At 41.5% G+C, this 27,015-nt stretch overlaps 1 protein-coding gene and 1 pseudogene across 2 annotated transcripts in view; both read left to right on the top strand.

Annotated features, from left to right (window-relative positions):
• NUP205 (nucleoporin 205) overlaps positions 1-17,143 on the top strand; it is an 89,543-nt gene extending 72,400 nt beyond the window's left edge. The window contains exons 36-43 of one of the 2 annotated variants that reach the window (XM_033191873.1): positions 3,162-3,238; positions 4,925-5,053; positions 5,562-5,688; positions 11,624-11,790; positions 13,318-13,441; positions 13,886-14,014; positions 14,574-14,647; positions 16,801-17,143. In XM_033191873.1, coding sequence (XP_033047764.1) covers positions 3,162-3,238; positions 4,925-5,053; positions 5,562-5,688; positions 11,624-11,790; positions 13,318-13,441; positions 13,886-14,014; positions 14,574-14,647; positions 16,801-16,953 — 980 coding nt within the window. In that variant the 3' untranslated portion in view covers positions 16,954-17,143. Of the gene's footprint in view, positions 1-3,161; positions 3,239-4,924; positions 5,054-5,561; positions 5,689-11,558; positions 11,791-13,317; positions 13,442-13,885; positions 14,015-14,573; positions 14,648-16,800 lie in introns of those variants that run through there. The other variant, XM_033191874.1, reaches the window with a different exon arrangement.
• Positions 17,144-18,714: 1,571 nt separating this feature from the next.
• On the top strand, positions 18,715-21,014 carry LOC117072037 (annotated as a pseudogene).
• The last annotated feature ends 6,001 nt before the right edge of the window (positions 21,015-27,015 follow it).

Genomic DNA, 27,015 nt, shown 5'->3' with positions numbered 1-27,015 from the left:
ACTACTAGGCTATACTACCTCCATTTTTATGTTGCTTTGGAGACATCTGAGGCAACCTCTGAATCCACCCTATAATTCCCCACTATTTTTTTTTGTCTGGGCTGTCTCGGTGGCTGAGCCCTCTGGGTTGAGAGAAGTTGAGAGTTGGCCAGGGCTGAGTACAGTGCCGGCTGAGTTACTTGGAGCCTGTGCTTCTTCCAAGGAGATCCCAGGGTCCATTCCACCCAGCCTATGGTGTGCTTCGTTCACCAGTTCATTCCAGTGTCCTAAGATAATACTAAGTCAGGCCAGCCTTCTTGCCTCTACTAAGGTCCTGTAGTGTTGTGGGTTGGAACTCCTAATGGTTTTTCCTTTGATTTTTTCCAGGACTTAACTAATTACTGTCAATGTACTTCTGTAAATTGCAGGGTCTCCATGAGATTTTTTCTCATCAGCACATTTAGCTCATTGACTGCCTAGTTTTCCAGTTGTGAGATAGTTAAGCAGACACTTGTTTTATTTGTTTGTGTTTGTTTTTATTTTTGGGGGGACAGGGTCTCACTCTTGTCACCCAGGCTGGAGTGCAAAGCTGCAATCTTGGCTCACTACAGCCTCGCTCTACCTGGCTCAAGTGATCCTCCCACCTCAGCCTCTCAAGTAAGCAGGAAGATAGGCACATGCTGTCACACCAAGCTAATTTTTTATTTTTTGTAGAGACAGGGTCTTGCTGTGTTGCCCAGGTGTTCTCGAACTCCTGGCCTCAAGCAGTCCTCCCACCTCAGTCTCCCAAAGTGCTGGGATTATAGGCATGAGCCACTATGCCTGGCCTATTTGTATGTTTTAGAGACTGGGTCTTACTCTCACCCGGGCTGGAGTGCAGTGGCACGATCATAGCTGGAACTCTCGAGCTCAAATGATCCTCCTGCCTCAGCCTCCCAAGTAGCTGAGAATACAGCACACACCACCACGCATAGCTAGTCCTTTGTTTTTTAATAAGATTCTATGACATGTTGACTGTTTCCAAGCTTCTTAAAATTTTAAACAGTGCGGCATTTAATAACTTTGTGTATATGTGTGTGTGTGTATACTTACTGTTTAGCTATGTATTTACATATGCATTCATATACATTTTTGTACATTTGTTTTTATTACTTTTTTAATTTTAATTTTTTGTTGTTGTTGAGACAAGGTCTCGCTGTGTTGCCCAGGCTGGTCTCGAATTCCTGGCCTCCAGCAATCCTGCCTCAGTTTTCCAAAGTGTTGAGATTACAGGCGTGTAATCTCACTCACCCAGCCCCATTTTTGTCCATTTGAACTGATAGACTTGATAAATTCCTGGCAGTATTTTATCAGAAATATATGTGCTTAACATTTTTGTTAAAAATAATGCCAACTATCCTCCCAAACTTTTGAAAACACTTTTAAACAAGTTATACTCTTATCAACCCTGTTGTATACAGTTCAGCCCTGTATTATCCTGTAATATACTATAATTTATGCACATTTGTCTTAAATGCTTGCTTAGATTGCAGTTCTGTTTGTAACTTTGTATCCACCATGCTGCCTAGCCCACCACTGTGTATGTTGTACCTCCACAAATTTTATCAGGAGATTAATTTTGTTTCTGTGACTCATAGATATATATTTTTTTTAATTTTATTTTTTCAAGTAAAAACGAGGCCTCACTATGTTGTCCATGCTGGTTTCAAACTCCTGGACTCAAGCAGCCCTCCCACCTCAGCTTCCCAAAGTGCAGATGTGAGCCACCATGCCCAGCTGGCTCACAGATACTCTGAAAAGTATTTTGGAGTTGAGAGTGATTGATATACATAGAATAGTTAGATGGCATTTAACAGAAAGATCTTACAGAATCTGAGAACTGGAAGTCCTTTTAAATTGAGGCAGCAGTTGACATTCAGGGGAAAGTGAACTTTGAAACAGCAATACCTGGTGCAGAGTTCAGCAAGTTTGAGGACAGAGGAAAAAGTCTTAGTTTCATGATAGTGTTAGGTGAAAAATCCAGGTTTCAAGGAGTTCAGATGGCAAAGGAGGGCATAAGAATTATGAATACAAGCAACAACTAAAAAACTTTCAAAAAATTGATACTAACCAAGTTTTTGCTTGATTTGGTTTGGTTTTGTCTGGTTTTGGAGTACAAGAAAGAGTTGAGTCTATTTTCAAATAGGAAAACTCTTCTGTGGCAGGGTAGATTTTAGTATGTTAGAAGAGAAAACAATTCTGGGAGGAGACTGTCAGAGGAGTTGAAGGTGGGACAGGATAGGCTCTCGGGAAGCCGTGAGGCACAGGTGTGGAGGTATAACGAACCCGCATGTACCAGATGATAGGATTTTCTGTCAGTTTGTGTTGAGGGCTGAGCTAATCTAAAAAGAGGAAGACTTGTCATTATGAGGAGAGAAGGATCAGGTTCTTGGTTTGTGCTGTGGAGTCTATGCTTGGAAGTGAGGATGAAGTGAATTAAAGGAATCCGAAAACACATAGGAAGTTTGATGGCTAGGATAGGTTTAGGTGGGTATTCCTCAGCATGATTAGTGATGGAACAAGGAAACAAACTGATGGGGAGAATGACATGTTAGGGTCACTTGCAGGCTCATTAGAAATCAGGAGAGGCTATGGTGCTATTAGAGGTGGGTCATTTCGATTTAGGAGTTTTGTAATGGGTCCAAACTAAGAAGTTGAATGGAAATGTTTTTGTGTTCTTTTTAAATTGTGCTTTGCCTAGGGGAAAAGAAAAAGCAAATTGTATATGTTTAGAGGGGTTAAAAAGAAATGCATTTTATTCTTATTGTTTCATGTTCTAAAAACTCATTTATGAAAGAAAGTAATTTAGAAAATTACTTTTATTATTATAAAAAAATTAGATTTTTCTTGAAAACTAAAAATGCCTTTTAAGATCAATTCACTCTGCATTTTAGATTGGGTGTGAATGCACATGTACCAGTGCTGTTATTAATATACTTACTTAACCGTCTTTGTAAAATCATAGTTCTCAACAGGTACTTACAGATACTTACAGACTTTGTAAAGTCATAGTTCTCGAAACTTTTTTATGGCAAGAATATCTGTTCATGCACAAAAAGAATGTCAGATATTAGAACCTCTCTTCCTAGTTTTTAATGTTTTTGTTTACTATAGTATGTTGTAAAACATTCTACATTTTATAGGGATATTAAGTGAACTTGACGTTGATGTAAATGAAGGATCTCTAATGGAGCTACAGGGACATATTGGAAGATTCCAGGTAACTGATTCTTATTTCTTTAAATAGCAGGTATAAGACACGTTACAAAATATACCATCCTCCCCATCGTGCCCCCTAGATTTGGGAAATCCCTTTCAACTGTTTTGGTTCTTTGGTATTTCTTTTTTTTTTTTTTTCTGAGACGGAGTCTCGCTCTGTTGCCCAAACTGGAGTGCAGTGGCCGGATCTCAGCTCACTGCAAGCTCCACCTTTCGGGTTCACGCCATTCTCCTGCCTCAGCCTCCCAAGTAACTGGGACTACAGGCGCCCGCCACCTCGCCCGGCTAGTTTTTTGTATTTTTTAGTAGAGACGGGGTTTCACCGTGTTAGCCAGGATGGTCTCGATCTCCTGACCTTGTGATCCACCCGTCTCGGCCTCCCAAAGTGCTGGGATTACAGGCTTGAGCCACCACACCCGGCCGGTTCTTTGGTATTTCTAAATAATATGCTTATATTGCTGCGTAAAGGGGTTACAAACACACAGATCACCTTGGAAGATAAATGCAAATGTCCCCAGCTTCAAATGTTAATACTTCTCACCTGAGAATACAGTATTTCCCATGGTTATCAAAGAGAAAGGACAAGCTTTTCAATACTGGCAGTATATCTAGAGGTTAGCTGATGGCTTTGAAATTAGAGACATGGGTTCCAATAACAGGTACAACTTTTTGCTTTGCGACCTGGAATAAGTTACTTAATTTCTCACGCCTATATGTTTACATTTCTAAAGTGGTAGTAACAATTCCTATCTTATAAGATGGCTGTCGGCCGGGCGCGGTGGCTCAAGCCTGTAATCCCAGCACTTTGGGAGGCTGAGACGGGTGGATCACGAGGTCAGGAGATCAAGACCATCCTGGCTAACACGGTGAAACCCTGTCTCTACTAAAAAATACAAAAAACTAGCCGGGCGAGGTGGCGGGCGCCTGTAGTCCCAGCTAATGTAGTCTCAGCTACTCGGGAGGCTGAGGCAGGAGAATGGCGTAAACGCGGGAGGTGGAGCTTGCAGTGAGCTGAGAACCGGCCACTGCACTCCAGCCTGGGCGACAGAGCCAGACTCCGTCTCACAAAAAAAAAAAAAAAAAAAAAAAAAGATGGCTGTCAGGATTCCCTGACACATGGTATTTTATTTAAAGTGCCTAGCACAATGTTCTGCACATAATAATGTATTTTAAATGAAACGTGTATTTTAAAATTGGTAATACCATATACAGATTTAGATGTATAGAGATCTATATACGAAGTCCCTGGGAGCAACCACAGGAGTAATAGCTTTTAGATTTGTGCCTTGGTAGACAAAATTATCACAGACATGTCCATCTTGTGACTGCCCTCTCATTTTGCTCTCTTTTGTTTATAAACTTGTTTTTCATTTAATGAGTATCTTCCAAAGAATTAACACATACTTTGATATAATGCAGAAAGTTATTTGGCAAACATTTAGATGATACTGGAATTTATTGCTTTAAAAAAGATGGTACTCTTTTCATCTGTTAGCTACCAATCAAATACCTTTGCACAAAGTTGTAATTTTAATAATGCTACTTTTAGGTGGCTCAGTTTTAAGTATGCTTTAAGGAATGATTCCATTCTCCACTGAGTTTCCTTTTTCTATCCCTCAAGAAAGAGAGGTTACTTATTTTAAATACATTTAACTACATATCAACAAGATATATTTTTCTTTCTTAGCGCCAGTGCTTAGGACTACTAAGTCGCTTTGGTGGCTCTGACAGACTGCGTCAGTTTAAATTTCAAGACGATAATGTGGAGGGAGATAAAGTAAGCAAGAAAGATGAGATTGAACTGGCTATGCAACAGGTAAGAGGGGCAAGAACCATGTGACTTCTCTAAGGTTTTTATGGTTTTGGAAAATGTTGATAAAAATAACAGATGCGGGACCAGTGCAGTGGCTCACGCCTATGATCCCTGCAGTTTGGGAGGCTGAGGCAGGTGGATCATCTGAGGTCAGGAGTTCAAGACCATCCTGGCCAACATGGTGAAACCTTGTGTGTACTAAAAATACAAAAAAAATTTAGCTGGGCATGGTGGCATGCGCCTGTGGTCCCAGCTACTCAGGGTGGCTGAGGCGGGAGAATTGCTTGAACCCGAGAGGCGGAGGTTGTAGTGAGCCAAGATCACGCCACTGCACTCCAGCCTGGGCAACAGAGGGAGACTCCATCTCAAAAAAAAAAAACAAAAACAAAAAACAGATGTGAGTCATTTTACAGATTGATTTATAACCTTTTCTTCTCCAAATCTCGATTTTCATGCTAATTAAGGCATTTCAGGGTCTAACATTTTTGTTACTGCTGGTTTTTGGTTATAGATTTGTGCCAATGTAATGGAATATTGCCAGTCACTCATGTTACAGAGTTCTCCTACCTTCCAGCATGCTGTGTGTCTCTTCACTCCTAGCCTTTCAGAAACAGTTAATAGAGATGGACCGCGGCAAGGTGAGCTTAGTTTTTCATTCTGTATTGAAGGAACTAAGTTGCTATGGTTATGACATAGCTCTCCAGCTTGGCTCCATTAAGATGCAGTATTTTCTTTAAGTGTCATTAATGGGAAACATTTTAAACAAGTTTTAAAGTTGAGCGGGAGGTATTATTATTAGACCTGTGTATAAGACTGGAGAGAACAGAGAAATTCAAGATTTACTGAGAGTAAATCTAGAGGAACCATGTTTTGAATAGCACTTGAGGGCTCAAAGGATCTAAATTGGGGAGTAAGTTGGCTGGGTGAAAAAGATGAAAATACAACAAACAGTTTTATATGTTAAATCATGTTAAACTGAATTCGGTGTCTAAACTGGGTTTTTTATTATAGCTCCAAATTTCTATAACATAACAAAATACAATTTAGATACTAATTAGGCCAACTTATCCTGTGATTCTTTAATGACTCAGCAGGGAATGTTTGAATATGGGGCAGGATAATGGGTAAAGCTGTTATCCTATGGAACACTCAGAAGAAAAACCCCGTTTTTATCTTAGTGGGGATAATGGAACTGACTGTGGTGATTTCAGGAAGTCTTTGTGATCTGTGAGAAAAATTTTGTCACATTTTCTTTTTCTTCAAGATCTTGTTATCCCTGAAAATTACTTAATCACAAAATATATGTGTTTAGTAGAATAATAGTATAAAATGACGTTATGAAAAATATATTACTGGCCGGGTGTGCAGTTGCTCACTCCTGTAATCCTAGCACTTTGGGAGTCTGAGGCAGGCAGATTACCTGAGGGCAGGAGAAGACCAGCCTAGCCAACATGGTGAAACCCCGTTTCTACTAAAAATACAAAAAATTAGCCAGGTGCAGTGGCGTGCCTATAATCCCAGGTACTCTGGAGGATGAGGCAGGAGAATCGCTTGAACCCAGGAGGCAGAGGTTGTGGTGAGCTGAGATCACACCACTGCACTGCAGCCTGATCTACAGAGTGAGACTTTGTCTCAAAAAAAAAAAATTAGTTTAACCCAAAGGATTATAAATCATTCTACTGTAAAGACACATGCATACATGTTTATTGCAGCACTATTTACAATAGCAAAGACTTGGAACCAACCCAAATGTCCGTCAATGATAGACTGGATAAAGAAATTGTGGCACATATGCACCATGGAATACTATGCAGCCATAAACAAGAATGAGTTCATGTCTTTTGCAGGGACATGGATGAGGCTGGAAGCCATCATTCGCAGCAAACTAACACTGGAACAGAAAACCAAACACCGCATATTCTCTCACTCATAAGTGGAAGTTGAACAGTGAAAACACATGGACACAGGGAGGGGAACATCACACACCGGTGCCTGTCAGGGGATAGGCAGCAAGGGAAGGGAGAGCATTAGGACAAATATTTAATGCATGTTTGGCTTAAAACCTAGATGACAGGTTGATAGGTGCAGCAGACCACCATGATACATGTATACCTATGTAACAAACCTACACGTTCTGCAGATGTATCCCAAAACTTAAAGAAAAATGTATTAGTTTAGCAACATTCAACCTTATCCTATATAAATTATGTTAAGAACTTTGTTAGACAAACTCTATTATAAAATGTCCTAGCTGGTAGTATTAAATTTGTTGTTGTTGTAATTTATGTACAACAAAATTCACCCATTTTAGGTATACAGTTTGAATGCTTTTTGGTAATTATATAAAGTTGGGTAACCATCACCACAACCAAAATACAGAACTATTCCCTGTTCCTTAAAGATTTCTTCTTGCCTTTGATTGCATTTGATTGTTTCCTTCGACCCCAGCCCAGGCATCTACTATTCTGATTTTTGTCACAAAAGTTCTGCCTTCTACCAGTGTCTGCTTTTGTTTGTATTATGTCTAGGCTTTTTTGTTTTATGCCATGGATGGGGGAGAAGAGTACTGACCGGTAGAATCTTAGTTTGTATTCAGCTAATAAAATATCTTTATTTAAAGGTATCTTTCAGTGATTCAAAGGGAGTAGTCTTAGGTGACAGGATGTCTTCAAGAAACCAGGGAGGTAGCTACAAAGATTTGTAATTCCATTTTATGGAGTAAAATAGTTAAATTAGACTGGACATGTAAAACAGTTCCTTTGACTTAAACAAGTTAATTCTACATAGTTCTTGTTTTCTCCTGTATTCAGAAAGTTGGAACCAGGCATGATGGCTGAGCCTGTAATCTCAGCTACTCAAGAGACTATGGCAGGGGGATCACATGAGCCCAGGAATTCAAGGCCACAGTGAGCCAAGATCATGCCACTTGCACACCAGCCTGGGTGACAGAGTGAGACCATGTCTCTAACAACAAAAAAAAGTTTGCTGCCAGGAAGATAGGATAAAAAGGAACCACCATGGGGGGATTCCGATATCTGCATGTCCTCACTGGCATGAGGGGAAAGTTATCCTTCTAGTCCAAGTGGCTCAACCAGTGTGAAAAAGAGATCATTTCACTTTGGAATGGCATGGAATGATTGGGATTCCTATCCAAAGACCTGTCAGCCAGCAGTAACTTATAACTTGATTTATCCCCTTTCCATCTGGCAGTTTGAAAATGGACATCAATCTGTTTATTAATCTCTGTAGGACAATAGCTTGATGGAGACTTCTAACTCTGCCTCAAAAGGGCTCCTTTCTTTCCCCTTGAAACTAACCTTGTAACACAAATTTAATCTGAACATAAGATTTTTCAAACAAAAATGTAATTTTGTATTCTTTAATATTAATCATGTGCTAATAATGTTTCACTGGTCATTATTAAAATTTTATTTAGTTGCTTCTCATTTTGAGCTAATCTGTTCCATATCCTATCAGTCTTTGATCTTTAATACTTGAAGGCGAACTCATTGAGTCTTTTTTTTTTTTGAGACGAAGTCTCGCTCTTGTCCCCCAGGCTGGAGTGCAATGGCGCGATCTTGGCTCACTGTAACCTCTGCCTCCTGGGTTCAAGCGATTCTCTTGCCTCAGCCTCCCAAGTAGCTGGGAGTATAGGCGCCTGCCACCATGCCAGGCTAATTTTTTTTTTTTTTTCTTGAGACGGAGTCTTGCTGTGTCGCCCAGGCTGGAGTGCAGTGGCACATCTCAGTCTCAGCTCACTGCAAGCTCTACCTCCTGGTTCACGCCATTCTCCTGCCTCAGCCTCTCAAGTAGCTGGGACTACAGGCGCCCACCACTATGCCCAGCTAATTTTTTGTATTTTTAGTAGAGACAGAGTTTCACGCATTGGCCAGGCTGGTCTGGAACTCCTGACCCCAGGTGATCTGCCAGCCTTGGCCTCCCAAAGTACTGGGATTATAGGCGTGAGCCATCATGCCCAGCCCATTGAGTCTTAGAAATTGTTATTTTTCCATTTTTTCTTAGACTCTTTTTAGGGTCAGCAACCATATTTTTCTCTTCCAATTCTAGACACGTGCGTGAGTAGGTATGTGATATAGAGAAGTAGTTTAACCTAATCGACTAATGACAAACTGCCTGGATTTGAATCCCAGTTCTACAAATAACTTATTGGTGTGATTCTGGAAAAGTTAATCACCCTCTTTGTGCCTTAGTTCTCTTATCCATAAAATGGAAGCAATGACAAGCTCTCTTCCGATGAATTTATTTTATTTTATTTTAGAGACAGAATCTCATTCTGTCATGCAGGCTGAGTTCTGTGGCACGATCTCGGCACATTGCAACCTCCACCTCCTGGGCTCAAGCGATTCTTATGCCTTAACCTTCTGAGAATCTGGGACCACAGGCACGCGCCCCATGCCTGGCTAATTTTTGTATTTTTAGTACAGACGGAGTTTCACCATGTTGGTCAAGCTGGTCTCAAACACCTGACCTCAAGTGATCTACCTGCCTTGGCCTCCCAAAGTGCTGGGATTATAGGCACGAGCCACTGCGCCCGGCTGTTTTATGCAAACCTAATAGCCTCGGAATGCGCAAATATCTTCTAGACTTGGGCAAATTAGTATTGTGAGAACTTCTGAAATGCTTTGGAGTCCTCCAAGCATTCAATCATCCTCTTTGTGGATATCTTCCTACCAGGATAGAGACCACACAAATGTTATCTGGGGACCAGGATACCTGATTTCACTAGGAGAAGGCTCTCTATAACAATGTATTGTGAAAACTGTCACATCTTTGCTGTAGACTAAAAGAGGATACCTGACAAATTGAATTTGTCTAGGATGTCCTAGTTGGTGGCACCATCCACAGACAAGGGACTCTTCTGTCTCTTCTGCTCTGTGTAAAGATCTACGGGATTGGCCAGGTGTGGTGGCTCATGCCTGTAATCCCAGCACTTTGGGAGGCCAAGGCAGGTGCATTGCTTGAGCCCAGAAGGTAGAGACCAGCCTGGGCAATATGGTGAAACCCCATCTCTACAAAAAAATACAAAAAATTAGCTGGGTGTGGTGGCGTGCACCTGTAATCCTAGCTACTTGGGAGACTGAGGTGGGAGGATCACCTGAGCCCAGGAGGTCAAGGCTGCAGTGATCCCTGTTTGTGCCACTGTACTCCAGCCTGGGTGACAAAGTGAGACCCTGTCTCAAAAAAAAAAAAAAAGAAAGAAAGATATATGAGTCTGACTTTAGAGCAAAGTTAAGGGAGTTGTTAGTGAAGAAAAAAGCAAATACAGATCTCTCCTTCAGTATTCATGGCAGTTTGGGTCATTAAACAAAGATTATCTCCAATTTGAACTTGAAATTGCCACAGTGTTGGACCAGCTGTGGTGACTCACACCTGTAATCCCAGAACTTTGGCAGGCTGAGGCAGGCGGATCACCTGAGGTCAGGAGTTCGAGACCAGCCTGGCCAACATGGTGAAACCCCGTCTCTACTAAAAACACAAAAAATAGCTGGGCGTGATGGCATGTGCATGTAATCCTAGCTACTCGGGAGGCTGAGGCAGGAGGATCGCTTGAACCTGGGAGGCAGAGGTGGCAGTGAGCCAAGATCAAACCAATGCACTCCGGGCTGGATGACAGAGTAAGACTCTGTCTCAAAAAAAAAAGAAGAAAGAAAAGAAGTTGCCACAGTGTTTCCACGAAATCCCTTAGTCACTAGAGGAAATTGTTCTAATTGCACTACACAGATTATCGCTGGGATGATTTTTTTTTTTTCTTTTCTGTAGGGACGGGGTCTCTTGCCCAGGCTGGTCTTGAACTCCTGGCCTCAAGCCATTCTCTCTCCTCAGCCTTCCAAAGTGTTGAAATTACAGGTGTGAGCCACTGTGCCTGTCCTAGGGTAATATTGTTATTGCTTTCTAGTTTTCCCTCTGCAAACAGCTTTTATGACATCCCACTGTTCCTTTGTGTCTTCATTAGCCAGTAGCCAGGTAAAAGGCAGATCATTTTGTTTTACTACCGTAATGTAGTAGTTGTGGTAAAAGATTTTTTAAAGTTTAAATCCATTTATATTTTTTGAATATTTCAGTTAGTGTTCTTGTCTCTTTGAAAGAATGACTTTGAACTGGCAATTTAGTAACCAGAAGGATGCAGACCAGAAATGAATCCATACAACTAGAGCCATTAGGCAAGGCAGAAATTATTCACTTGGTGTTAAGAAACCCCAAATTTGTGTATATTGTTTTTTATGTGGAGGTGTGTGTGTGTGTGTGTGTAAGGTTTATACTTTGATAGAGTTCTCAAAGAACTCTTTGCCTAATAAAAGGTAGACTCTGCCAACGTGCATCAGTCAGATTTCTTTATTCTTGCAGGATCTCCAGCCTTATGTATGTACCTGATTACAGTGGCTCCTAACCATTTGTTCTTTAAACTATTAATGGTATTTAAAAGTAATCTTGGGTTGGTTTTAATGACAGATCCTTAAATTCTGGGGCATCCCTTGTTTTAAAACAGGTCATTTGAAATTCACATGAAATGCTTATAAGTGGAACATTGTTTTATGTCATCACCTCTATTAGATACCCAAGCTCCAGTGGTTCCATACTGGCGCCTGCCTGGTTTAGGCATTATTGTCTACCTGCTGAAACAGAGTGCTAATGATTTCTTCAGCTATTATGACAGTCATCGACAGAGTGTCAGCAAGCTACAGAATGTAGACCAGCTTCCCCCAGATGAGATAAAAGAGGTACGAATCTTATAATGAGCTGGGCGGACTTGAGAAATCATTGCTGTTACTAGGGCCAGGGTGCTGGTCTCAGACTGAGTAAAGATAGTGTATACATCATAACTGAAGGAATTGGAATGATTGTGTGATTTGAAGAAGATTCTTTTGCCATAGCACCAGCCTTATAAGCATAGAAACTGTTGACTGAAAAACAGTGAAGTGTAGCACCTGTTCAAAAAAATAGAAAGGCAGCTGGCCTTTGAATGAAGAGTTTTGGGTCATTTATACTGTAAAATCTGTGCTGAGAAAGGCTTCTGTTGCAGATTTTTTTTTAATAGAACTTAGGTAAATGTCTCTGTGCCGTCAACATCTTCAATATCTGTTTAGCAAATTTTTCAAACAAAATTGATAGCGTATGAGACTTGACTGCCTTCTCTCAGTGACCCAGAATCATTCCTTCTACTTAGTGTATTAATAACTAAAGATACTGAGTTACCAGGATTGCTACTAAGTATTTGCTGCCTTTTCCATTTGGCACAGCTGAATGTAAGGCATCTCTTGGCCGGTTCCTAAGGCAGTGCTGAAGCTTCCTGGTGTCCTGTGGCAGCCCGGATGTTGAACCACTTTATCATTCCTGGTTTGCACCAAGCTTTCTAAAAACTTCCATGTTACTCTTTTAAGTTGTCCATGCCTACTCCCTCTTGCCACTTTTCTGGTAATCTCAGGGGACATTTATTGAGTGTCTACAACATGCCAGGCCCTGAACTACACGTTCTACCTAACACCTGGGCAGATACTGTTTTTATTCTCATTTCTCATGTGAGGAAACTGAGGCGAAGACTTGCATAACTCACCCAAAGGCATGTAGCTGACAGGAACAGGGTGAGGCAGGAGTCAATGACGGAGTTTAGGTAACCCCTGAAATTTTGGGTTTATGCCTGGCAGTCCTTCCTCTAATGTGTAGCTAATCAGTGATGCTTGTACTTGCAAGAGGAATTGCATCGTCATCATGAAGTGTGTGGCATTCCATCAGCCTCACTTCAGTACACCTTCCGTGGAATCCAGCATTGGAACATTAGCTGGAACCATTGTGCTCGTGTGTGTGCCACATTGAGAAGTGGTCATGGGAGCTTTGGTTGAGGGTCATATTTTAGTTATGCTCTAGGTGTCTACCTTGTATTTTTTGCAGGAGATACCTGACAACTGTTAGAAATTCTCCATGGGATTGTTATAGCTACTGCTTGAAAAACCTATCGTTTTGTCTTGCTTTGTTTTAATGTGACAGGAAATTCAGGGTTTCATCAGCAACTCTGTGTTTCAGGGACAGACTTTTTCGAAATGCAGCAGATAAATGTTCATTTGTGAATTTGCTTCTTTGGCTCTAATTTTTTAAAATTGCTAGCTTCTTAGATAAAAACTCTTATCTGCAAGGATGTTTAAATTCGAGTGTTTTCATAGCATTCACCACGGTGACCTGCTGATAGTAGTTTTTCATTAAAAATTTTGTTCCAGTTGATGTCATTCTAATACTACGTTTGTTTCTTCTAGTTATGTCAGTCTGTGATGCCTGCTGGTGTTGATAAAATCTCCACTGCCCAGAAATATGTTCTAGCAAGACGGCGCTTGGTGAAGGTGATCAACAATCGAGCTAAACTGCTTTCCCTTTGTTCTTGTATCCTTTATGAAATCATGCACTTGAGTGATGACCTTGAAATGTAGGAACTCTTCACTTATTCTCACATTATTTGGGCACCAAAACCAGGTGGAAGGAAATATAAACTTAATTTTTTCCCAGTAAATGCCTAATGTATTTCCAAATCGTACTTTTTTGTTCTTATCTTTTAGAGTAGCTGGTAATACTGATAATATACACGGGCACTTTCTGTCAGGGAATAAGGTAGGGACATGAGACTGCTGGCACAGGACCCCCACCTCCTTCCTCAGCACCCCTTGCTGCTTCCTCTTGAGGAGCCTCCAGTGGGACCCTGTCTGTTAGACTGAGGCTCTGGTTACCTCATTAAGTGAGTACAGTCTCTCCTTTTTTCTCCTCCTCAGAAACTGGTTTGTAAAAAATATTTGATGAGATTATGTTCCTTTCATCTGAGCTCTGATATAGTTATCATAGAGACCTGCCTGTTTATTCTTTGGCGCCATCTGGAGTACTACTTGTTACATTGCATGCCCACGGATTCTCAAGATTCCTTATTTGCCTCGAGAACCTTGTTTAAAAGCAGAAGACTGCAAGGTAAACTTTCTGCTGAAAATTAATGAACCATAAATACCTATTTGTGCCTTGAAAAGCTAGTCATGTGTTTATTTATTTTTGTTTCCAGATTACTTGGAGTGAATTGGGTGAATCAAGAGCTGCTTAGTCACTAGATGTTGCTATTTCTTGCATTTTACTTTCTGTTCACGGGACATTGTACTGAGCATAAGAATATTCTAGAGGCTGCTCATCAGCTGTTCCTCAGCTTCTTGCTGCAGTTAGGGGCTGACCCAGCTCTAGAAGAATGGAGTAGGTCTGCTATTATGCTGATTCTTATTGCTAGAGTGGGTCTCTGTGACTGATGGGCATGTATTGGATCCCTTAGGTGGAAAGAAATAGAGAAGAGCTGAGAACCCTGGTCTAGACCAGTGAAATGCTTTCTAGGGGCTTCCATTTGCTGAAAGTTGAAAATTGAGTTCCTCATCTTGAGCCATGTTTTTCATGGTACTATTGTTATTGTTCATTGTCATCAGGTTCCTCCACTGTGTGACAGATGTGTACTTGCACAGCCGGTATGACCCTGTTCTTTTATCTCTAGATTCCTTCGCCTCAGAAACCAATCTGGATTTTAGAAGTGGGCTGGCTATAGTGAGCCAACATGATTTAGACCAGGTAAAGTTCTATTCTTATATTCTTTTATTTTTCTTTATTAAAGTAAAAGGGCTAGGCGTGATGGTGCACACCTGTAATCCCAGCGTTTTGGGAGGCCAAGGCGGGAGGATTGCTTGAGCCCAGGAGTTCAAGACCAGCCTGGGCAACATAGTGAGACCCTGTCTCTTAAAAAAAAAATTTGGCATACTGTGGTGGCATGCACCTGTAGTCACAGCTACCTGGGAGGCTGAGGTGGGAGAATCACCTGAGCCTGGGAGGTTGAGGCTGCAGTGAGCTATGATTTCACCACTGCACTCCAGCCTGGGCAACAGAGCAAGATCTTATCTCCAATAAATGAATGAAAGAGTGAAGCAAGACCTTGTCTCCAATAAATAAATAAATGAATGAATGTAAGTAAGTAAAAGGAAAAGCCTAGTATGTTCATAAGATTATGATTTTCAGGGTTGCTTATAGAGACCTGGTTTGAACTCTAGCGTGACCATTTTAATAGCTATGTGACTTTGAACAACTTACTTAACTTCCGAGCCTCAATTGTTTCATTTAAGAAATAGGAGGGATGATTCAACCTCAAAGGGTTTTGTCAGAATTAAGTGAGGTTTCATGTATGTGAAGCTGCTAATGTTGTACCTAGAACATGGTAAGTGTTCCGTGATTGGTAGGCATTAAGATCTGGAAACTCCTGATATCTTTTGATTAGCTTTGTAGAACTTTTTAGGTACAAAGTATCACTCAGCACTTACTTTTCAGGAAATCATTTAATGGTGAGATTGAGAGCAGCCTATACAAATCCCGCTGTAGTAGACCATAGTACACAACACTGTGCTTTTACTAACCTGTTGATCAGTAGTGTTGGAATGAATGAAGAGCATGTTAAAAACAATTACAATGAAAACCTCGTATTAAACTAATAGCAAAGTTATGTTTCTAACAAAGCAGGTATCAGGGTGTGTGATGTTAGGGAAAATGAATTACAGCTAGATCCTCTACTAGCCATCTGCATGTCCTTAGCTATGATTTGATAAAGCCTCTGCTCCTCCCTAATCCCTCTTTTTGCTGTTTTTCTTAAAACAAGGTTGGGAATGAAAGGTGCAGTTATAGCAACCTCCAAAGCACACCTTGCTAGATGTCATGGATACCACGCTCCCATCCTAATCCAGACTACATTCACTCTTTAGTGACTTTATAAAAGGAATTTTGTGGCTAGGCTTGTTTAGGAGAACTAATGTTAATTGAGGCCATGTGCAAAATTAGCCAAAGATATTCAGAGGTTTGTTGTTTGTTTTGTCTAAGAGACAAGGTCTCGCTCCGTTACCAGGCTCTCGTGCAGTGGTGTGACCACAGTTCACTGCAGCCTCAACCCCCTGGGCTCAAATGATTCTTCCGCCTCATCATCCTGAGTAGCTAGGACAACAAAAATAAATATATTTTGAAGTAATAACTGTTACTATGTCATTTAGACTTCTTTGTAAAAAAGCTAGAAAAAAAAATGCAGGATTAATAAATAATCTCACTTTGTGCTGTGATTTTAATGCAAAACTGAAAACAGGTAGATTCATCTAATTTTGTACTTAAATTTAGTCTTTTAGTGTAACATCAAAAAGATCCCTCTGAAACTACATATACATTCTAGAATATATATGAATTCTAAAGCATATGCCAGGTTTATCCACACATGAATATTTTTAAAAAACAAAAGCATGCAAGTGGGTTTTTTAAAAATGCAAAATGAAATAAAAAGTAAAAGCTTCTTTCCCACCTACCCTCCCGCCCTCCCTCCCTCCCTTCCTTCCCCGCATCGTCCTTCCCTCCCTCCCTCCCAGTCTTACTGACTTCTTGTATGGCCCTTTAGGAAATGTTCTTGTTTGTATGTTAGTATATCAGCATCAGCATCAATATTCATTGCTATTTAAAGCAGATTTTTAAATGTATACAAGAAAAGAAAACAGGAAAAACATGCGAATTAAACCAAAAAATTTAAGGTAGAAAATGTGAATGTTTAGTTAATTTAGTAGCACATTACAAAAATTCAAAAGTATTTTACATTGAAAGAACCACATTACAAAAATTCTAAGGTGTTTTAAATTGGAAGACTTAGAATAAAAGAAATATTTGAGACAACAATTTTAACAAAATGTCTTTTGTGTCACTTCTAGCTTCAGGCTGATGCAATCAATGCTTTTGGAGAATCATTACAAAAGAAACTTCTGGACATTGAAGGATTATATTCAAAAGTTCGATCTCGATATAGTTTCATACAGGCTCTTGTCAGACGTATCCGTGGCCTCTTGAGGATATCAAGGAACTGAGAGCCTGTGCTTATGCTCTTCTATGAGAGAGATGAATTGGAGAGAACTGTCTCCGTTTTATAGATTAGTTTCTTTCTAAATTATGACCAAAAATATTTTGCTATTTCTTTCTTTGTATATGGACATCTTTTCTGTAAACTTTGCCTAGTTCCATCCTCACTAGTAAAAAATAAATACTTTTTAAAAAAACCAAACAAATGTATGGTTAATCTTTTGATCTTTTATCTAGAAAATGATCAACATTATCAGGAATCTGACAAATAAACCTTCAACAGTGGTGATTTTCCCGTAGAGATATTATTCAGAATGCCAAATTAAAGGCATAGTCTGAAAATTCTAATTTTTTTACCCTTTGTAGCTACATTTGCACTATTACAATATTCAGGGTTACTAAACTATAGCCATGTTCTTATAGAATAGTGTAATCAGTACTGTGAAAATGTCTGAAAAAGTTAAGCTTTTTCCTAAAATTATTTAGGTTTTGCCTTTCTTTTTTCTTTTCTGCATGTAAGTTGACAACACAATTGTCCCTTGAGATCTGGTGAGGACTGGTTCCAGGGCTCCCACGGATACTAAAGCCTATGTTTTGGTATGCATGTTCCTTACATAAAATGGCATAGTGTTTGCATATATATAGATACATCTTCTTGTATACTTTAAGTCATTTCTAGATTACTTATAATACCTAATACAATGTAAGTTCTATATAAATAGTGGTTATACTATGTTTTTAAATTTGTATTATTTTTTACTGTTATATTGTTTTTTCCCCCAAATATTTGTGATCTGTGGTTGGTTGAATCTGCACATGTTGAACCTGGGGATATGGAGAGCTGACTCTACAGTAATTTGCATTTGTTCCTTAGAAATGATTGTGAAATTTATCAAATTAATCATCTGCCAATATTTCTCATATAATTAATATGATGGCTATCACTAGGACAAAACATTTACATAATCACCACTCTATTTCTTACCCAGTTGTTTTCATGTTCAAGTAACTACATCATCTGAAACTGCAATTTCCTTTTCCAGCCAGCAATTATTTCAGCCTAATACTTAAGAGAGACTGCTGAGAGGAGAAAGTCCTCACTTTCATGTAGTAACAGAATAAACGCTATAACACTACAGAATAAAATTGATACTTATTCTATAGTGTTATAGTGCTGTGTTTTGTTTTTGAGACAGTCTCGCTCTGTCACCCAGGCTGGAGGGCAGTGGCATGATCTCGGCTCACTGCAGCCTCTGCCTCCCAGGTTCAAGCGATTCTCCTGCCTCAGCCTCTTGAGTAGCTGGGACTCCAGGCGCCCGCCACCACGCCCAGCTAATTTTTGTATTTGTAGTAGAGATGGGGTTTGACCGTGTTGGCCAGGATGGTCTCAATCTCCTGACCTTGTGATTCGCCCGCCTTGGCCTCCCAAAGTGCTGGGATTACAGGCGTGAGCCTCTGCGCCTGGCCTAGTGTTGTTGTTTTTAAATGCTTACAATAAAACTTCTATGGCTTCCAAGCATTGGTTTTGGCTTTTGGGTTTTGGGTTTTGTTTTGTTTTGTTTTTGTTTTTTTTTTGGAGATAGGGTCTTACTCTGTCACCCAGGCTGGAGTGCAGTGGTATAATCGTAGCTCATTGCGACCTCCGCCTCCCAGAGTCAAGTGACTCTCCTGCCTCCGCCTCCCGAGTAGCTGGATTACAGGCATATGCTACCATGCCCAGCTAATGTATTTTTAGTAGAGACGGGGTTTCACTATCTTGGCCAGGCTGATCTCAAACTCCTGGCCTCAAGTGATCTGCCCGCCTCAGCCTCCCAAAGTGCTGGGATTACAGACGTGAGCCACTGCACCTGGCCTTCAAGCATCTTTTTAAAACAGCTTTATCTTAGAGAAAGTTATGCTGTCAGGTTTAAAAAAAGAAAAATATAAAGGCTTTGTCAATGTTATATTTTGTAATTAATTTACTGCCCACCAGATATAAACATTAGCTGGAAAACATTCTGTTAATAAATAGAAGTCCTGAATGTGAAAGAATAAATAAATGGATCCATAATGTAGTCAGTGCATATTGCTCTGCTGGTCACGTATATGGTTATCTCTATCATCTGGAGCACAGGCATGAACCTAGAAATAATTAGCAAAGAGCCTGGGCGTGAAATCAAAGCATTTTATAAACTTCTGAAGTACGAAGCCTTCTTAACAGATAAGACATAGAGCTAAATTTAGAACTGAGATTTTGAGAGTGAGGAGGTGGTTCTTGCCCATGTTTTGTGTGCATGAGAGCAAGTGAGTGTGTTTATGTAGGCAGGGGAACTCTACTGCTTCTTGTCAGTGACTTCCTCAGATTCCTGTATCCCTCCGCCTCCCCAGCTGCTGCTGCTGCAGTGGCTGCTCCCTGGGTTGTAGGAAATGAGTGATAATGATGACATGGAGGTGGAGAGTGACAAGCTATAACAGAGATTGCAATCTGCAGCTGACAAATGGGCCCATCAATGAAGGGGTGGCCTGCCCCTCCACACCTGTGGGCGTTTCTCGTTAGGTGGAAAGAGAGACTTGAGAAAAGAAATGAGATACAGAGACAAAGTATAGAGAAAGAAAAAGTGGGCCCAGGGGACCAGCGCTCGGCATACAGAGGACCCACGCCGGCACCGGTCTCTGAGTTCCCTCAGTATTTATTGATAATTACCTTTACCATCTTAGAAAAAAGGGAAGTGGCAGGATAATAGGATCATCGTAGGGAGAAAGTCAGCAGTTAAGACATGAATAAAGATCTCTGTGATGTGAATAAGTTTAAGGAAAAGTGCTGTGCCTTAATATGCATATGCAGACATCTTCATAAACCTTTTTAGTGCATAAAGAGCAGCTGGCAAGTCCCACCTTTCGCCCTAAGGCGTTTTTCTCCTTTCTCAGTAAACAGAACATCGGGTTTTACACTGAGATGTTCCATTGCCCAGGGACGGGCAGGAGACAGATGCTTTTCTCTATCTCAACTGCCAACAACCGCCAAGAGGCCTTCTTTCCTCTTGTACTGGTCCTCCTCAGCACTGACCCTTCACGGGTGTCAGGATGGGGGACGAGCAGGTCTTTCCCATCCCACGAGGCTATATTTCAGACTATCACATGGGGAGAAACCTTGGACAATACCTAGCTTTCCTAGGCAGAGGTCCCTGTGACCTTTGGCAGTGTACGTGTCCCTGGGTACTTGAGATTAAGAGAACGGTGATGACTTAACCAGCAAGCTGCCTTCAGGCACTTGTTTAACAAAGCACATCCTGCACAGCCCAAAATCCTTTAAACCTTGAGTCACCACAGCACATGTCTCTTGCAAGGACAAAGGTTGGGGGTAGGGTCACAGATTAACAGCATCTCAAATACAGAACAAAATGGAGTCTCTTATGTCTACTTCTTTCTATATAGACACAGTAACAGGCTGATCTCTCTTTCTTTTCCCCACACATCATGATGCACTGGAATGAAATCGTAGGGACCACATCAAAGGCAGCTTTCAGTTTGTGGGACTCAGTCCCAATACTCCAAGGAAAGAAGGCATCCGGGGCCCAAATCCTAGACAAAGCCATAGAGTATATCCAGCCTATGTGGAGGGAAAAACCACACGCCAGTGAGAAATTGATGACCTCAGCAGTAGAATGCTCTTCTGAAGCAGGAAGTCCGTGCACTGAAGGAGAGGTCAAGTGCCCAGCCACAGGCCAACTATCCCTCCTCAGACAGCATCCTCTACACCAATGCCAAGGGCAGCACCACCTTTGCCTTTGATGGGGGCTCTGACTCCAGCTCAGAGTTGGAGCTTGAAGAGCCCTGAAGTAGGAAGAAACTCCAGATAGAGGCCAGCTGAGTTACTCAGGGCAGACTAGCAATGAAGACTGTCTCCATCATCCTTCTTTCCATTTCCTCAGAACCATTTCAGAGACTATTTTTCTCTTTCTCCCTTAAAAATGTTTTTTAAGTGTTTATGTAAAAGCTCTCGGGGCATGGCGCAGTAGCTCACGCCTGTAATCCCAACACTTTGGGAGGCTGAGGCGGGCAGATCACTTGAAGTCAGGAGTTCGGGACCAGCCTGGCCAACATGGTGAAACCCTGTCTCTACTAAAATTACAAAAATTAGCCTGGCCTGGTGGCGCACGCCTGTAATCCTGGCTACTTGGGAGGCTGAGGCAGGATAATTGCTTGAGCCCAGGATATGGAGGTTGCAGTGAGCCTAGATGGCAACACTGCACTCCAGCCTGGGCAACAGAGCAAGAGTCTGTCCCCCTCCCTACCCCATCCCCCCAAAAAATCTCTTGTGCTCCTTCCTCATTTCCACTATAACTGTTTTGTTTTTTGTTCTTTGTTTTTTTAAACAAACAAACGTATTCCCTTCAGGGATTCCCTGTCCCCACCAATAATTTTTAGACCAAAACACCCTAGCTTGGCAGCTTTTTCTGTAGAGGACAGATAACCAGCCTGACCTCTGAGCACAGTGTCCTGCCCACTCCACCAGCGCCTCCAGCCCTGCCAGGCACTTGCCTGGAGGACACCTGCCCCACCCAGGCTGCCTCCAGGTTCACATTCACCTCTGTTTAATAGACTTTGAGAATCTGTGAACTGCTGTACTTTAAATGACTGGGCCGGGTGCGGTGGCTCATGCCTGTAATCCCAGCACTTTGGGAGGCAGAGGCGGGCAGATCACCTGAGGTCAGGAGTTCGAGACCAGCCTGGCTGGTCTCTACTGAAAAATGCAAAAGTTAGCTGGATGTGGTGGTACACACCTGTAGTCCCAGCTACTCAGGAGGCTGAGGCAGGAGAATCGCCTGGACCCGGGAGACAGAGGTTGCAGTGAGTCGAGACTGCGCCACTGCACTCTAGCCTGGCTGACAGAGCAAGATTCCATCTCAAAGAAAAAAAAAAGATGACTGGTTTGGAGTAATCAGATTTACACTTTCTCCTTTTTAAGGACTTTTTTCTCTTTTTCTAAAAAGCTGTTTATCATTCCAATTGAGTGACCACATCCTTAAAGAAGTTTGTGGTGTAAAAAAAAGAGGAGTCATGTTTGCAGCACAGAGCCTTTGGCGTGTTTCACTCCTGCTTCTCAGCCAGTTGTTTAAGCCTACGGTGCCAGCCTTCAGGAGGGCTGCACGACACCTGTGGTATGTATTGGAGATGGCAGCAGTGAAGTGGCAGCCACCAGGGAGTGGTCCTTTGGGGTTGGGCAGCGAGGGTAATATTGGGTGTTGTAGAGGTTTTGTATTGAGGGCCAATGATGGTGTTTTGATATTTATTTCCTGCTACTGAAATTTGAATCTGAGTGAATTGTCCCTATTTCTTAATAATACCGGTATTGCAAAATAACAGATTCATAAAGTAATGATCAAATCTTCCTTTCTGTGTGTATGTCTACGAAATAGAGCCAACTGATTTTGTATGTAAATACCAAGAGTAATTTACCTGGTGCTAAACCCCATATCCCAGTGCCAGCCGTTCCCTGCCCCAGCTACTTCCCTTCCTGTGGCCCTGCTACCTGCCTCCATTGTGTGATCCAGCCCTGGTTCTGGCTGCGGTCAACAGATCCCAGTGAAGGGTTTTGTGTGTTTATGCCTCATTTGTCTTTTTCCTGCTCCGTTCCTGGCATTTGCTAATTTCTAGTATACATTCTGTAGTCTCTGTCTGGGTTTGATTCCATTCCATAGAAATAAAAAGTATGTTGTACAGATCCTTGCAAGAATTGTCTCACAAGTTAAGGCTTCCTCCCTTTACTATAAGACTATAGTCTTAAAAAAAATAAAGATTTTGGATTTACTACGTTTCATATTGTTTTCTTATCATTTTGTCCCAAATTACCACTGACTGTGGATCAGAATCTGGGGCAGTGGAGAAGTGTGTGGGAGGGAGTGACGGGCAGGCCTGCAGCTGCATGGTGCTGCTGACCAGAAATGTTTGTGTGACACAGCGGGGAGAGGCTGACATTCAGCCTGACCTCTGCATTCTGTTACCTGGGGCATGCAGAGAGGGCGCCAGGTGCAGCACGCACTCTTCAGCGAAGCAAGCAAAGAGGATAAAACCAGGTGTTCAATAGTTTGTTTTTAAAAGCTACATTTAAATTTTAAACACATGTAGGATTTAAATATGTCATTTTTACTCAGTGAATCAGTTGGGTGGGTTAGAAAATCAAAAAGAGGTACACACTCTCTTCCTAGTCATTACTACTGTAGTCTTGGTCAGTTGGTAATATAAAAATTATGTCTGAACTTTGAGCTTTAACAGCTGTTAATATACAACATAACCTTTTCGAAATATTTGTCTAGTGTTTTCTCAACTTATTTATTTATTTTATTTTCATTTTTTGAGACTAAGTCTTGCTCTGTCGCCCAGGCTAGAGTGCAGTGGCACAATCTGAGATCACTGCAACCTCTGCCTCTGGGTTCAAGTGATTCTCCTGCCTCAGCCTCCTAAGTAGCAGAGATTACCGGCGCCCGACACTATGCCCGGCTAGTTTTTGTATTTTTAGTAGAGACGGGGTTTCACCTTGTTTGCCAGGCTGTTCTCAAACTCCTTGACCTCTGGTGATCCGCCTGCCTCCACCTCCTAATGTGCTGGGATCACAGGCTCACGTGACCCGGCCTTCCCAATTATTATGAACAATTTTAAATCTTCAAAAGAATTGGAAGAAAAGTACCATGAACCCATACAGTTTTCACCTAGATTCACCAGTTGTCAACAGTTTGCACATTTGCTTTGTTTTTTTGTGTATATACACTAGTTTTCTTCCCTAAATTGTAGACATTATGACACTTTATCCTATTTTAGCAAGTGAGAACAAGGATATTTTCCTTCCTAACCACAATACCATTATCATATCCAAGAAATTTGACAATAAAATACAATAAAAATATCTAATCTGTCCATTAAAATTTCAATTGTTCCAAAAATGCACTTGATAACTCTTTTTTTTTTTTTTTTGACTGGAATCCAATTAAGAATCACACATTGGCCGGGCGCAGTGGCTCATGCCTGTAATCCCAGCACTCTGGGAGGCCGAGGCGGGCGGATCACGAGGTCAGGAGATCGAGACCATCCTGGCTAACACAGTGAAACGCTGTCTCAACTAAAAATACAAAAAATTAGCTGGGCATGGTGGCGGCCGCCTGTAGTCTCAGCTACTTGGGAGGCTGAGGCAGGAGAATGGCGTGAACCAGGGGGCGGAGCTTGCAGTGAGCCGAGATCACGCCACTCCGTCTCAAAAAAAAAAAAAGAATCACACATTATATTTAGTTATCTCTTTTTTTTGTTTTATTTTTTGAGACAGAGTCTCGCTCTATTGCCCAGGCTGGAGTACAGTGGCTTGATCTTGGCTCACTGCCACCTTTGCTTCCCGTGTTCAAGTGATTCTCGTGCCTCAGCCTCCTAAGTAGCTGGGATTATAGGAGTGCACCACCATACCCGGCCTATTTTTGTATTTGTTTTAGTGGATACAGGGTTTCACTGTGTTGGCCAGTCTGCTCTCGAACTCCTGACCTCAAGTGATCTGCCCACCTCGGCTTCCCAAAGTGCTAGGATTAGAGGCATGAGCCACCATACCCGGCCCAATATTTAGCTATCTCTTTAGTCAATTTTTATTCTAAAATGGTTCCTTGGCTTTTTGGAGGATGGGAGGCTTTTTTTTTTTTTTTTTTTGAGGCGGAGTCTCGCTCTGTCGCCCGGACTGGAGTGCAGTGGCCAGATCTCAGCTCACTGCAAGCTCCGCCTCCCGGGTTCCCGCCATTCTCCTGCCTCAGCCTCCCGAGTAGCTGGGACTACAGGCGCCCGCCACCTCGCCCGGCTAGTTTTTTTTTTGTATTTTTAGTAGAGATGGGGTTTCACCGTGTTAGCCAGGATGGTCTCGATCTCCTGACCTCGTGATCCACCCGTCTCGGCCTCCCAAAGTGCTGGGATTACAGGCTTGAGCCACCGCGCCCGGCCGGGAGGCTTTTATAACTCACATTTTTTAGCTGTTTTGGAAAAGGTTCTACAATTTGTTTTCTTTTGATTAGACTCAGGTTAAACACTTGTGGCCAGAATACCACACTTGTACAGTTGATTTGTGCCTTTGGTGTATCACATCAGGAGGAGGTGCATATCATTGTGTCCAATTATATTAAGCTTGACCACTTGGTTAAGTTGGTACTTGACACACATCTTTGTTGTAAAATATATGTTTCCCATTATAATAAGTGATCCATGGAGGGATACTTCAAATATCTTGTTCTTAAAAACTTCGCAACTGGGATGCGCCCCTGGCCTTTTTTTTTTTTTTAGATGGAGTCTCGGTCTGTTGCCAGGCTGGAGTGCAGTGGTGCGATCTCGGCTCACTGCAACCTACACCTCCCAGGTTCAAGTGATTCTCCTGCCTCAGCCTCCCAAGTAGCTGGGACTACAGGCACGCACCACCATGCTGGGCTAATTTTTTGTTTTTAGATGGAGTCTCGCTCTGTTGCCAGGCTGGAGTGCAGTGGCACAATCTCGGCTCACTGCAACCTCTACCTCCTGCGTTCAAGTGATTCTCCTGCCTTAGCCTCCCGGGTAGCTGGGACTACAGGCATATGCCACTATGCCCAGGTAATTTTTGTATTTTTAGAGACAGGGTTTCACCGTGTTGGCCAGGATGGTTTCGATCTCTTGACCTCATGAACCGCCTGCTTTGGCCTCCCAAAGTGCTGGAATTACAGGTGTGAGCCACCACGTCCGGCCCAGTCATCATACTTTTTAATTTTGCCAGTCTAATGGGTATAAAATGTTATCTTGATTGATTTGCGTAGTTTGTGTACCATTCTTTCCCCCCCTTTAAAAAGCTTTACCCATTTTTTTTCTATTGGGTTTTTTCTTTTTGATGTGTAGGAGGTAATTACACATCCTGAATTTATGTGTAATTGCTGAATTACACATGGCTGAATTGAAGCCATTCAGAATAGCTTCAATTTTTTTCAGTTTTCTCTTTTCAGATAACCCAATCTGTTGGATTATCTTTTCAACTTTTTTATGGTATACTTGTTTACATTTTAACGTGTCAAATCTTTTCCTTGATGGTATGTGCTCTTTATCTAAAAATTTTCTCCCACTTGAAATCATAAAGATACTCTTCTGTATTTTCTTTTGGCATTTAAAAATGTTGCCTCTTCCTTAGGTCATTAATTTCTCTGGCATTGATATTTGTGAATGGTATAAGCTACGTTTGCTTTTTTCCATATGGATAATTTTATGATTTATTGAATAGCACATTCCTTCCTACTGATACCTTTGTCAGTGCCTCAAATGGTAGCATACCAACACTTTGCTTTTTTCACTTGAGGATATTTTCATATCAGCACATATAAAGCTCTTTTCTCTTGCACAAGTATTTCAATGTAGATATATAGCATGATTTTAATCGGCAATTTATTGGTTAACATTGTTTCCAAACTTTTTCTACCATGAATGTTTTTGAGCAATTGCTAGGAGAAAGTTATGCTTATTTAAAATTGTAGTTCTGGCCAAACTGCCTCCATGAAAGTTTTAACAATTCATTCCCCCCTCAATGTTGTGTAAACTGTGCCTGTTCTCCCACTTCTTCCAACACAGTATGTTATCAAGCTGTTTAAATTTTATTTCATTTATTATTTTTTTGAGACAGGGTCTCACTTTGTCACCCAGGCTGGCATGCATGCCGTGGTGCAGTCACAGCTCACTGCAGCCTTGACCTCCCGGGTTCAAGTGATCCTCCTGCCTCAGCACCCCCAAGTAGTTGGACTACAGGCGCACACCATCACAGCCAGCTAATTTTTGTATTATTTTGTAGAGATGGGGTTCCACCACGTTGCCTACGCTGGTCTCAAATTCCTGGACTCAAGCAATCTGCCCACCTCAGCCTCCCAAAGTGCTGGGATTATAGGCATGAGCCACCGCGCCTGGCCAACCTTTCTGATTTTTGCCAATTTGGAGAAAAATGGTACCTCATTATAGTATTAATCCACATTTCTCTTAGTATTAATATAAATGCTACTCACAGTATCTTTTCATACATTTGAACCATTTGTATTTCCTTTTCTGTGAACTGTTCAAATTTT

Source organism: Trachypithecus francoisi, unplaced genomic scaffold (genome assembly GCF_009764315.1).
Source record: "Trachypithecus francoisi isolate TF-2019V2 unplaced genomic scaffold, Tfra_2.0 Lachesis_group4, whole genome shotgun sequence".
NCBI lineage: Eukaryota > Metazoa > Chordata > Mammalia > Primates > Cercopithecidae > Trachypithecus > Trachypithecus francoisi.
Note: the sequence above shows the minus strand (reverse complement) of the source record. Positions and strands in the feature narration are given on the sequence as shown.